This window comes from Ooceraea biroi, chromosome 11 (assembly GCF_003672135.1).
Source record: "Ooceraea biroi isolate clonal line C1 chromosome 11, Obir_v5.4, whole genome shotgun sequence".
In the NCBI taxonomy this organism is placed as follows: domain Eukaryota; kingdom Metazoa; phylum Arthropoda; class Insecta; order Hymenoptera; family Formicidae; genus Ooceraea; species Ooceraea biroi.
Window position 1 is genome coordinate 1,997,528 of NC_039516.1, and position 13,596 is coordinate 2,011,123.

At 45.9% G+C, this 13,596-nt stretch overlaps 1 protein-coding gene across 9 annotated transcripts in view; it reads left to right on the forward strand.

The window, feature by feature from the left end:
- LOC105274478 overlaps positions 1-13,596 on the forward strand; it is a 76,528-nt gene that overhangs the window by 24,647 nt on the left and 38,285 nt on the right. For all 9 annotated transcript variants that reach the window (XM_026973938.1, XM_026973940.1, XM_026973939.1 and 6 more), the window contains exons 2-3: positions 10,980-11,023; positions 12,198-12,288. In XM_026973938.1, coding sequence (XP_026829739.1) covers positions 10,980-11,023; positions 12,198-12,288 — 135 coding nt within the window. The remainder of the gene's footprint in view (positions 1-10,979; positions 11,024-12,197; positions 12,289-13,596) is intronic.

The window sequence follows — 13,596 nt, forward strand, 5'->3', positions numbered from 1 at the left end:
ACCTATCCGGAATTAATTACGCAGTGATGAACGATGATGATCGTCCGAGTCATTTTCGCTTGAACACGTCGCGCGTTCCCGCAGTTTCAGTCAAGTTCCAGAGCTGTCGGACGACCATCGATCATGATCGATAACGATCACTGGTTAATAGTCAGCGTGGATCCGTCGTGGCGCACAGGGACTTCCAAAACCGACGACGCTTATCGTTGCCCAGACATTAAACGCTATCCAGAGACTCGTTTACGCAACAATATGTTCCGCGACGGTGGCGGCAAGGGAAAGGGGCAATATATTCCATTGAATCGCGCGTAAACGTGAAAAAATCAATACTTCGCGTCGTAACCCGCGCCGTCACGTAAAAAAAGAGAAAGAGAGAGAGAGAGAGAGAGACAGTATTACGCCGACAATATCTCCGCAGCTTGTACTTCTTACGTTTTCTACATCCGATCCGCTCGCGATCCGGGCGAACCAGCGATGGGATTTTTTCCCTCGTGGATTTACCCTCCGCGGCAGGAGCAGCTCCTGGAAAAAAAAAGAAAATTGACGAATCCCTCCGATGATCTTCGTGCCGATAACAAGCAGCCGATAACACGCACGCCACGTGAAACGTGACGCGAGAACCGCGCGCGTGTCACGCCGGCGAAACTTCGCACCGTGTACGCACGGTGCGTGCGCGATTTTTCTAACTGTCATCGTATATCATCACAGTGCAGCAACTATGTAAGACGGAAAACGACAAGACTAATAATCGTTATTGTACGTCGTGTAGTAATAATTAGTATACACCGTACCGTAGTAGAGTAATACGATTGTATCGTGACGTAAGGTAATTAACGTGTCGTTTGTATGCACTTATTGTACGCAAGTTGCATTCAGCTGAAAATTTTGTTTTCGTTACATATTAAATACATAGTTACATTAAATATATAGTAACGTGGTCCTTCACGGTCCATTTATCGAAATTCTAATATCGCGCAACTGCGCGTTCCATTATGCGAGCCATTATTTAATTTCCGTTTCGTCGTTTCGAGCGAAAGGTAAATTCATGTCTCCGTAATTGGCAGAATCGTTCTCCGTTCTCGTCCAGCTAATTGCGTGCGTACAAACGACGATGGGTATTATTGCAACCAATTGAAATAGCTCGCAACTTAAACATTATTTCCGTATTCTCAGACGTGCGTACCATTTCGTACGACCGATCGCACTGCGTTCATACCGACAACCATTCGATTTGCATCAGAGAAACGACTCCGATGATCGAATGACCAGTGCGTGTACGCGTGCGAGAGGAACACACACAAGCAACACACACTCACGTCCGATGCATATGCTTCCGTATTTAAAGACTTACAGCCATATAGTACCGTACATAAGCTAGGGAATATTATCATGCGTAATTTTCGATGTTAGAATTAGGTGACTGGGACAGTACCTGGCGTTCGCAGAATGTGTAGAGACGTCGATTCCGATCCCACCGAGACCCTGAACAAATTAACGAAGCAACAAGGAGTATGAGATATTCATACTTATGCAAAAACTAACACGAAGAAGATGCACATTGCGGACGTGCCGTCAGAAGTTTGCCAGCGACTTTGGCGGAAGTCTCAGCTCCTGAAGTTCGCGGAGGCTATCGTTCGGGAAAATTCTAGCTAAACTACCGAGGCTTATTTTCGAGCTTAAACTGAAGCCTAAGATCGCGGCTTTATGTACGTTATAAAGTTTCACTTTTGGAACGAGTCTCGGAGGTTACTTCTTAAAGAAGACAGGATTGAGAGGGCATCGGAACCGGCGCCGCCAGTACAAGAGTCAATAATACCGGAGGATAACAGGATCTCAGGAGTGCTGTCCTATAAAGAGAAATGCGGGAACGGGGAGGAACATTAGGAAGAGAAATATCCCTGCGACAGTTCCTTCGTGGATGATAAGTGATAAGAAACCGGCAATTCTGTTAAAATTACACGTCGTCGAGCCTTGCGCGCCGAGGATCAAAATAAAAGGGACGGTTGCGGTCCCTGCTTCTCCACCGAAAGTTTCACTGTCGCTCCTTTTAGCGTACGTCCTCGGAAGAGTGCGCCGTAAATGCGGAAAATTGCACGAGAACTTTCATAACACGTTTTGCGTCCGTTGAAGAAGGCAACCGAGCCATCCGCCGTCTCAAAGAGAAAATTCCGCATTCGCGGTAATTACAATTACTCTCCGCGCGCGGGGACCAATTACAATCAACCCCCGGCGCGCCAAAGAAACACCCCGCCGCTTTTCTCGCGAGGAGAGATTTTTTTTATAATTTGTTCATAATTCACGGCCCGACTGTTTCGTGAGTAAAGCCCAAGTTGCGCGCGTTTCGCTAACGAAGCGGTAAAACCGGATACGGAGTTTCATCGCTTACCGGCAGAAATTGAAGGAGACCGCTAAAAGTGTCGTTTGTTAATTGCAACACAACGTCGGTGAGACGCGCATAAAGACGAGTTGCAAGTGAAGAAGCGCGCGATGCTTTATTCGACCGCAGTGCTCACGCAGTGAGGAACAAAATTGGAAGAAACGCGAGCGAAATTTGAGTGGTCGAGTACATTTTGCGAAATTTGCGTCGGGAAAAGAACACGGTCGTAACTTTGTTCCCGCGTGTGCAAGCGTTAACACACTACCGTGTGCACAAGCCGTTGTTTCATACGATGCAAAACATACGGATGACGTTGCTCTCCACACACCTTCCCATTATGCAGTTTCCTTCATCATCCTCGCCATTATCAACGGCTAGAGGGGATGCCAGGCCGCTAATTAATGGTTGTTGCTGATAGGCGCGCGCGAGCGGGTAGTTTTGCGGGTTGCTGTTGCGCGCGTGCGTCGTCGCAAAACAGCATAAAATTTTACGTAACACATGTGTCGAGCTGTACGTGTCGTCCGCGCCGCATTCTTCTCTCGTCTCGATTTTGCGATCAGTCCTCCTTGTAAATTTACCGTTTAACTTCAGCCGCAAGCTTTAATTATTTAATTGCACGTGACGCGGACAATCATCGGCTTCCTTCGCCCGGTCGATCTGCAATTTTCGATTTCTCGCTTCGTCGCGCTGCTTGCCAAGCAACTCACTCGTGAAGAATCACCCTCAATTATGATGCGCCCTGCGCTGACAAATATATCGATGGAATTGCCATTCATTACGTTTTATTAATGCCTGATTCGGGCTTCCACAAATTGCAACGACCCGGGAAGAGGCCATAAAACTTTACCCGGAGACAAAGAGAAAGAGAGGGAGAGAGAGAAAAGAGGAAGCGCCCAAAGGAGCGACAGTGAAACACCTTTTAATTGGATGATCCGTGGATGCAAGGGATTTTAATTGGAACGAGTCTTCCGGGACAAGAATCGAGCGGCTGGCTCCTCGACGTTCTGTGAATCACCTTCGGGACAGCCGAACGATTCGATTGACGTGCTCCGCGTTTCGTGCTCGCGCATAAATCAATTATCGCGAATTACCTTGCTGTATTGTGATGAGCGAAAGGGCTGACTAATCGACCGATCAACCAACCGATTGACCGACCGACCGAATTCTGAATCCGAGCTGGCGAATCTCAGTCGAATCGTCGGATTTCCGAAGGCTCGGCAGTGACACGACGAGGCCAATAATACGACCAGACCAATTCTCTACCGTTTCTCACTTTTATATGAGCGAATAATGAGCGAAAGGAGCGATTACTACCGCGTGTCCAGCGATGAGTTAAGTATCGTACTAAACGCCTAGTATAACGCAGTCATTAATAATTGTATATGTATCATATACTGTCGTGGTATCATTATAAGTGTCTGACATACATGCATACATACATCCACACACTCGCACGCTCGTGCGTGATTCATGTAATTCTTCTTGTCGAGTCCGCCAATTTTTTACTTGGCTCTTTCTCACATACGTCTTACATATGGAGCATTTCATTATAGCGACATTCTCGCCGTCGACACATCTCTCTTTCACACACATATGCCACATGCCTAACTCACGTATATGTACACACGAAGGTATATATCTATACGTATATTACTACGCGGTAGATTTGTGTCAATTAATACTGTAACGGAACGTTTAGTCGTGTTTTTCCGATCGGTGAGGAGGCGGAGCAGGCGGGAGAATCTAATGCATAAGCTTTCGTGTGATAATCGGGGCAAAAAAGGGGGACGGGGATTAAGGGAAGACGTAGCTCACAGCATCTCACACGCTCACGCTCTGAAAAAATCATTTTGTTTTTTTTTCTAACAAAGACTGCAATTGCAAGTGTCGCAAGGGAATAATCTTCATTGAGCTCTCCGCGAAAACTGGGGACGGATAAATTAGTCGTCAGACGTGAAGCTGTAACAGCTAATGGAATCTTGGATAGAACTTTGCCTCAACATTTCCGTAAGAAGTCATTTCTGAAAATATTATCTTTCGAATTCGAATGAACGGTCGAAAACATTGTTTCTCCCTTCGCGGGCATTTCTGAATCGCTTTTTGCTTCAGCGTTCCTCATGGTTCCTTGCAATTTTGCAGTTCCGTGCACTTGACAGTATGGATAAATTTTAATTGATCTGTCTGGCAATCCCCAGCCAGGCACGAACTTGCCATTTTTCGATATATCGACAACGTGACCCAAGCATGGTCTGCAGGTATAACTGGTCGCGATAATGGAATGATCGATTGCGCGGATTCAACAGCCGGCTGCTTCGATTTTATGATGGATCTTTCGAAAACCGTCGGACGAAGCGTGACGCATATCATTAGCGGAGGTAAAAGGCAGCTCGATATTTACACTCGAGCGAAATCATTTTATATTCAATAACGCGGAAGTTTGCTCTCGCGAAGTCCCTCATAAAACGTAACGAAGTTCATTAGAATGCAATTAAAATCCATTAACGGCTGTTTCGCAAGGAAAGCCGTTCGAGGATAGCGAGGAGCAATTTAACGATCTCCTTTACGTGGCAGGCAACCTTATCTCGCCACTTTGATGACGAATACGCAGTCGTACCTGAGATGGAGCAGAAAACGACGTGACGTATGGTTGAGGGGAGGAAAAGGACTCATATCTGGGTTAGTCTTCGGGAAAATAAATTTGTGGCCTGTAAAGGGCGTAATTCTGCGGAATACACGTCTCGTAAAAAGAATTGCATCGCGAACGACACCGCGACATGTGCGGTGTAAGAGCGAAAGCGGATTGGCGACGTGTTCCTTCGTGTGTTCCACGGAAACGTGAAACCATCAAACGGATTGCAAGCGTGGTTGAATGATACATCAACGAAGATCCGCTGCCAGCCTTGCCGTAGCTCATTCGACATCTTCGCGTCTCGTTGATTATCGCGTAATTGTAATAAGATCAGGCGTAACTTTCGCGCGCATTTAGCGTATTCATAAGTGCAAGTTGTTGGAAGTCATCTCCTCCGCTCAACTCGGTTAATTCGTTATTAGTCATATCAAATGGGAAACTCAAGATTTGGCGCGCATTCATATATATGTTATATATTTAATACGTACCTATATAAGAAGGGAGATCTGAAACGCGCATATAATGTTTTGAGACATATCGAAATACGACATTTAGAAATTGCGTCTCGAAAACGAAGTAATTTGAGGAATATTGAGGGAAATTTGTCGCGGGAGAAAAATTAAGAAACACATTTTATATATACATATTTATTTTATTTATTTCATTCAAGAAGCATTGAGAAAAGATATTGTTTATGAAAGACAGCTGCAACGAGAGTTGAACCGAAATTCAATCCATTCAAAAATTCAAAGATTCATCCAGCAGTGTCGCATAAATCACTCGAAGCTCATTTCCCAGCATCCCTTGATGACGTCAAGCTTAGCGAGAATGACTGGAATCACGTCTGACGACTGATTGTATCCCCAACTTATTGTCATCTTGCGATTCATCGTGGCTAGCCAGCTGCAAACGATTATCTTGAATCGTCGGTGATTAACGCAAATGCGCCAAAATTATGCGGAACATTAAACACTCGACGCGAAACGCTGTTGCACAGATATGAATCCGATGCTCCTCTTTCAGATCGTCAAGCAACGATCACGCGACTCTTGCGATGCAACTAATCGCAAGCACCTTGTTGAAAATTGTGTGAGACAGGAAATTTTATTCCAGATTTATGCGCGCGTTTAAGGCGATTCCTGCAGCTTCTCGTAGACGCGAAAGGTTTCGGACGCCCCACGTGTTATCCCATTATGTGGCGTCCTATTACCCCATGGGCAAGGGGTTGCGGCAGATACATATCTCACAATTAAGACTATTGCGGCAACAGTAAAGGCGCTTATGGACGCAACGGGCTGTAACGTATAATTTACGAGGGGCAAATCGGGTGTAACTGTATTCCGTATATCCAGGCGCGGAAGCGGAAGTCCAAGATAAATCGCGGTGAGCTGTGGGATGATTGGGCGAACGTGGGATCAGGGTGACACGCAGTGTGGGTCCGCAACTTGGCTGCTAGCACAATTAGGCGCACACCATGTTACTATCGTCACACATACAGCTCGCGACATATCATTCGCAGTGATCGCATACTCACACACGGTAGTGTTCATATAGTTACATTACACACGGAGTACAATGCACATAAACTCACACGGACTTCATACATGCTCACACATGCCTCACATACACGTGTGCACACTCACGAGCGGGGTACCTCTCCGATTACCCGCGGCCATTTCCAGTTTTGGATCGGCGCCGAAACACGCGGGGTAATTTAGTTACGTATCACCTTCGCAGCGTGCCTCGATCAATCCGATTAATTTATCGACGTCATCTTCCACCTTTCGTAGATTCTCGACGGTTCCCGGAGGTCTAGTGTATAACACCGGGCGCTTCTATCTAAAATTTATCCGTCTGTCGATTATCGTATTACCGTATATCATATATTCAAATGACCTTAATATCATAATTATTCTTGATAACGTATATGCATATTCATGAATCACAATTGTACTCATACATATCGCAATGGGCTCGGAATTCCCGCAGTCCCCCGCACTATTATCACAGCGACGTTTACTACTTTTAATTCTTTTTGGGCATTTCAGTTAGTTTGCGTGCTCAGATCCACCGTAATACCGGTACACTGCACGGAATTGGCTTTTATGCAAACGCACGTGTATACATATATCTTATGCATACGTAAGCGACGTATGGACCACTTCCCGCTTCTTCCTGAGGTCGTATTAGCTCTTCCGTTCCTTACCCCATTTATGCTTCCATTAATCACTGACATCCGCATTACGTGACTGAAATCCACTCCGACAACTCGTTATTTTTTCGCGTCGCAACTCCACGACCGACTTCCTCTTCTACAGAAAAGCTTCTACGTTTACAAGTATTTTCGGTTGCTTATGATTCGTCATAATCAGTTTTCAAAAGCCGACGTTGCTTGCTTCCATTAAATTTGATAGGATTATCAAAACTGCAGAAATTCCGACGTCCTATCTGTCGTCGTTGGTAGATATCCGCGTTGTGTTCGGGGATGATTCTCGCAAGTATACGTATCGCAGTTACATAATCACGCGTCATCCACATATCACGGTAAACGTAGATCTTCCCTGGGATACCCCGCGTGTGATGAGGTTTTAATTCCACGATATGAAGGAACGAAGCGAGATGCAGATTACTGCGACATTAGGGGGCCAGCGGCATGTAATCAAGAATAATCAATTTCTGCGCTGTAATGGGCGCATTCGTGGGAGTAATTCGCAAATAACAATCTGCAGGAAAAATGTATCTCCGCGGACATTTCGCGCTCGCAACGGCGCTCGTTGGCCGCGGATAAGCCGGAGTGCACAGGGCACACAAGGGAAGAGCTTTTGTCTTCTCGAGGGTGTGTTTTCTCATCGAGACGATGGCACGACAACGAAGTTTCACGCGGAAATTTTCAATTTACTCCGGATAAGGTAGAAAATAATCGTAAAAGAATTATTTGCAAAATATATATAATCGCGCTGCGAGTCGCAGAGTCTCGACGAGTGATCACCCCGTGCCGCACACATACGCACACACACGCACACGCATACCTGCATATCATTGATATCGTTTCATTAAGTGTCATATCATTAAAAAAGAGGAGGCGGGAGGAAGAGGGTAGGCGCAAACACGCCTGTCTTCATCAATCGATGTAGTACAGCGAAGATTTCTTAAGGCTTCTCAAACCTAGCGAATAGCGCCGTCAATTGACGACTAGTGTCTAAGCGAATTAAAGGAAACTACGTTGTTATATAAGGCCTAATAGATAACAGGACAATTTGTTAGAGAATAATGAGTAAACGTGCACACGTAACATACATACATACATACAGACACGTGTGTACACGAATACACAAGGAAACGTACAGACACATACATACGCGGTGTTTTGGTTGTTAAGCAAACGCTTGTCAGAATTATATATTCGCGAAGCGATGCTATTCTATATAGATGTATATACTATTGTATTGTACGTATGTACAACTCTCTCGCCTTCGAGCGCGTCTTCGCGTTACGCGCGCGCCACGTTACTCATCTTCGTCGTTGCCAGGCTCGTCTGGAAGTGCGTGATGAGAATGGGTTAATCATTAATCTGAATATTGCGCAGAAATGCTGATGCTCGGCAAAAATTACGTCGTATCGCGTTGCCATCGGGGATGTCACGTTTAATTTCGTTACGCGAGGAAAATTTACGAGTTAAGCGGGGCACTAATATAACGTTTGCGCAGCGAAATTCATCATATGTATCATGAATAAGTAATCGGCGTATCGTTCTGTCGGCATAAAATGTCAACTCCGCGCCGCAAACGTGCAGCATGAATTTTCCGAGCGGCCATGAGGACGATCATGCCGCTTTGCGAGGTGATGGAGACCATTTACGCGATCCCCTTTTACGCGAAATTTTGCGGATTTGCGATTGCTTGCTTACTTTTGTGGCGCGTTTCATTCGCGCGGGAGCTTTACGTGAATATTTTAACTGCGACGCGGCGCGTTTCTGCATCATTTAATTTTGATCGAATATCATTCCTATTGTCAATTAAAGCGTTCCCATTCAACGACTCATCACAAATGCAAATTTATACGCGAGCGTATTCCGCAAATAGGAATTAAATGCTTCGCGCTTCATTTACTCGTACGCGCGCATCGACGAGACGCTCTCGAGGGCCAGCACTTCGTGACTATACGTGAAAACGTGAAACGAAAATCGTCATGCTCCAGTGTTGTCTAAGCTTTTTAAGCGAAACAGAGAAAAAAAAAGGAACCCTTTCCGCGCGCAAGACTGTGTCTAAATGAACGAGAATGAATGAGAGCGATCGAGCGAGAGTGAGGAAGCGCGCGAGGATGAGGACGAAAAATTGTAATCTGAGAGAGTGCGAGAAAACGAAATTCGCGTGTGCAAGAGTGCGGAAGAAGTGAGAAAAAGCACGAGTGACAGAGCGAGAGAAAAAGAGAGAAAGAGAGAAAGAGAGACAGCGTTAAGGGACAAAATACCTGCGGCTCTAACTCTAAATACTTATTACACTTGTTATGCTATCGATAAGTTTATATTATATCTCTATCGTGACAGAATTGTACGTGATATTATATTTATACGGACTGTTACACAACTCTCTATATCTCCGAAACTTCCATTTCATCGCGCGACCGAGCGAACGCGAGTTGGCGCGCGAGATGCGCAGGTGAGCGGAGAGGAAGAGGAGGTAGTAAGAGATGGATTCAGAGACGAGGAAATCGCATGCGACAAACGTCACGTGGATGCACGGGTCCCTTGCCTTTCGGCCGGAAGGACCGATTAGTCCTCAAGATTTTCTCGTCTGGAAGTTCCGGGCGACGAGCCGTTATCAGGAAAAATCGTCAGCGGAACGGGGACCATGAGGAGAAAGAAGAGGACCGCTATAGAGAGGAGGGTCAAGATTCCGAGGCTCGCAGAGGGGCACGAGAGCCCCTGATCTGACAGGATTTATCGCGAGACCAGCGTGGACTCGAGCGAACGACCGAACCATGAATCCGGCCGGCTGACAGACGACAAAATGCCCATGCTTCTTCGAGGTCGCCGGGCCGAAGGTTGATTAATGGCGACAAGCGAGACGAGAATGGGTTCGATCTGTCCGCCGAACGAGAAAGGGATTAAACCGGTGCTTCATGGTGGAATCGCAAGGGAGAGAGAAAGAGAGAGCGAGAACAAGAGAGATAAATGATAGGGAAAGCATGGAGAACATGTTTAGATCGTGTGATGCGGTTGCTGGAGCTTGAAGCTCGCGAGATCCTCGCATTGTGAAGCGCAGTTCATGGATGGGGCCAAGAAAGAAGCTGCAGTTGCAGAGGGATGAAACTGACTGAAGGCTAGGTGCGAGGAAGGAGGCCCTAATCTAAATGAAGCGACTGCGAGGGAAAAGAAGACGAAGGAGCGAACCGCGCATGATGGCTTCCGCCCTTTTCTATTCCGCGCCAGTCGACCAGCCAGAGGAAGAAGCTATTCGAGAGGAAGATCCTGTAAACCGGCGATTTCCTCTGCGCCTTCTCATCCCGTTCCATTCTCAATTCCTCTCCGTAGGTCTGTAGAAGTGATAAAACGAGTCGAGGCAGAGCATTATGCGTGCGTGCGTGCGCGCGCGCGGCCACGGAAATTAGAGCGAGAAATTCATCTCGCGGTTTTTGTAATATCCATCCACGTGTACACACACACACACATGCGCATAGTCGGGAGGTTTTTAAGGTATTTCCATCGCTCGGCGCGGTGAGAAAGGGAATCTCTAGGATCAATCTGCGATCTATGTTGGAATCATCGTCCTGCGATGATTGCTCGTCTTCCTCGCTCTCTTCCGTGGTCGCACGCGGCCCTTTACTCTAAAAGACTGTACAATTATGCGAAAAATAGAAGAACGAACCCTGCGCTATTGCGTTCGCGCGATCGGCATCGCGCCACTCTCCATTTCGTTTTTTGGAACTGTTACTGAGCTTGTTTTTTAATAAACTTGTTTTTTTGTTTGTTAGAACGGCAGCGGACCGGGCGGCGAATCTGGCGGACGTGCGAATGGGTGAGTACACTGTCACTTGCTTTATTGTTCTATCACGAAGCTGATAGAACTGTGTATAAGCTGTGTGTTAACGTAAAAAAATCAGTTACGCGCAATAAAAGAAGTATCTGTTTGTTGATGCTCCAACGAGCATAAAATCGAGATTGAAACATCTAAATGATTCTCGCTGAGTGTCAAAAGGAGAACGAGGTGAAATTGTCGGTAAAATTGCTCCCAATTCATGTTACATCCAATATTTCCGATAAATTTTCGTTTTGAATCGCGAATGAACGATGATGTATCTTGCAGTTCGGCTGTCATTATCTGACATCCCAGCAAGACTGGACCATGTGAGTGACAGATTTTACATATCAGAAAAGTGCAGAGATGTTCGCCACACGCTTGCCGCGTTCTTTTTGTCGGATCGAAGTCTCCACGATATTGCAACATTAATCTATTATATCGACGTATTATTTTTAACTCTCTACACAACAGCGATCGAATATTATGAAGCGTATTCTTAAAGCTGTTCTGATATTTTATGTTTTATTCTGGCTTTCATATGTTTTATTACGTTCTCCGCGAATTCGATTCAACAATCAAATAGACTCGATAAAAAAATATTAAATATAGTTTTGCGCCCGCGGCAATCGGCCAAGAACGGCGATTTGGATCTGCGGGAACTTGAAATTCCGGAAAACTTTCTAACGAGCACCAATTTTCCATCGCGTTCCTCGCGTACTTTCGAACCCTGCGAGTCGTACGAGAAAACCTCTCTTACAACTATGGCTAACTCGGACTCTCAGTTTGATTCGAGAGCTCAGTTCATTTTCAATCTACGCGAAATCGATCTCAACCTTAATTTGCAAACTGGTTCTTTTTTTCTCCCTCCCTCTCTCTCGCTTCTTTTGATATCAGAATCTGTTATCAGACCGTCCGAATGTTTCAGCTTTCAATGGACTTCGGAAGTTATTCGAGAAATTTATAATATTGTGTTTCGCAACCCAGAATCATATCCATAAAACATTCCATTACAATGGCTCTCGGTATAATCTACCTCACGATAAATAATAATACACTGATAAATATCAGCGACGATAAAGAGCGCAAGCGAAATTAACGTAAATTCCTGAAACAGCAGATCGACGTGTAGTCTCGCTCGCTGACACAATTCCCGAAATCTTTCTCGTTACAGACATCCAGGCGACAATCCTTTCTACAGCACCATCGACAGCATGCCGGACATTCGACCACGTCGGAAGTCGATACCATTGGTTTCCGAGCTGGTAGGTAGCCGATTGCCCATTAACACCATTCTGCCATTGTCTCTCTCCGCGTATATATATATACATATGTATAAGTACACCGTGTACACACATACATATATGTACATTGCCTGGACCGTCCGTACATATATATCTTCGTCGGAAATAATTACCGATCCGACGAAACGTTCTCGTTGTGTCGCCACATCGTCATCGTCATCGCCGCCATCGAGATGCTGCTCGAAACGATCTTCATTTTTCACCCTCGGCGGCACGGGTTTGACCTCTCGCGACCTCCGGTGGAGATTATGCGGCCGGATGAATTTAATTAATTCTCTCGGACCGGCCTGGCGAGGCCGCGCGCCTCGCTATTTTAGAATTTTAACGCGACGCTTTGTGACTCTGCATCCCGCGTTTGCGCCTCGGCATAGTGAAACAGAGCTAGAATTAATTAGCGCGATGTGTGCAGGCGCGGTGTGTGCACTTTTGACGTTAGTCGCGCGGGATGCTACGTGAGAACTCGCCGAACTGCTGTATAAATTATAATCGCGAATATTCGCCGGTCCGCTCGTCGGTTGCCACGTGGAAATTTCCGTAGAGCCACTTTTGTATCAATTTTTCGATTTTCTCTTTTTCCCTCGCGTTTATATCACATCCATCCGATCTATAACCGCGCGATTGTTATGTAAAAAAAGCAAAAAAAAACCCCGGATGAAATATCACCGAGCGTAGCAGATCACTTTTGCGAGATGCACCAGCTCCAAGTGAGATGTAAAATATGAACCGATATGCTCCGAGCGATCAATCGTGCGACGTGTGTACCGATGATGCTAATACATACATTTGACACCCCGATGATCGCGGCCGGTTAACGCTTCAGCGCGTAATTGCTTTTGCACCTTCCATTGCAACATGCGTCTCGTGTCACCTTCCTCCAGGAAGTGACTGCAAAGGACTCGTTCGCAGATAGACGAGTGAACGCGGCGAGAAATTATAACCATGAGTTATCTCAAACTTAATTAGTTCGTTACTCGACGGAAACGCAACAACTGCCGTATTCGCCCGACTGCGAATACAACCGTTGCTTCTCGAACTTCATCTTCATCTCACAAATGACGATAACGATGACAACGATGGCGACCTGGAATATCTTCGTCGCGAGATCTAACTGTGTGTCGTGTACAACGCATCCGAGGATCTGCCGCCGAATCGAAAATGCTGTAGAAACAAAATTGAAATTAAAGAGAAACAATCCCGATGCTCGAGATCAAATGAAGGATCCTCCGATGCGGCCTGTACCGAACGTGTATCTCGTCGTGACCTAATTGC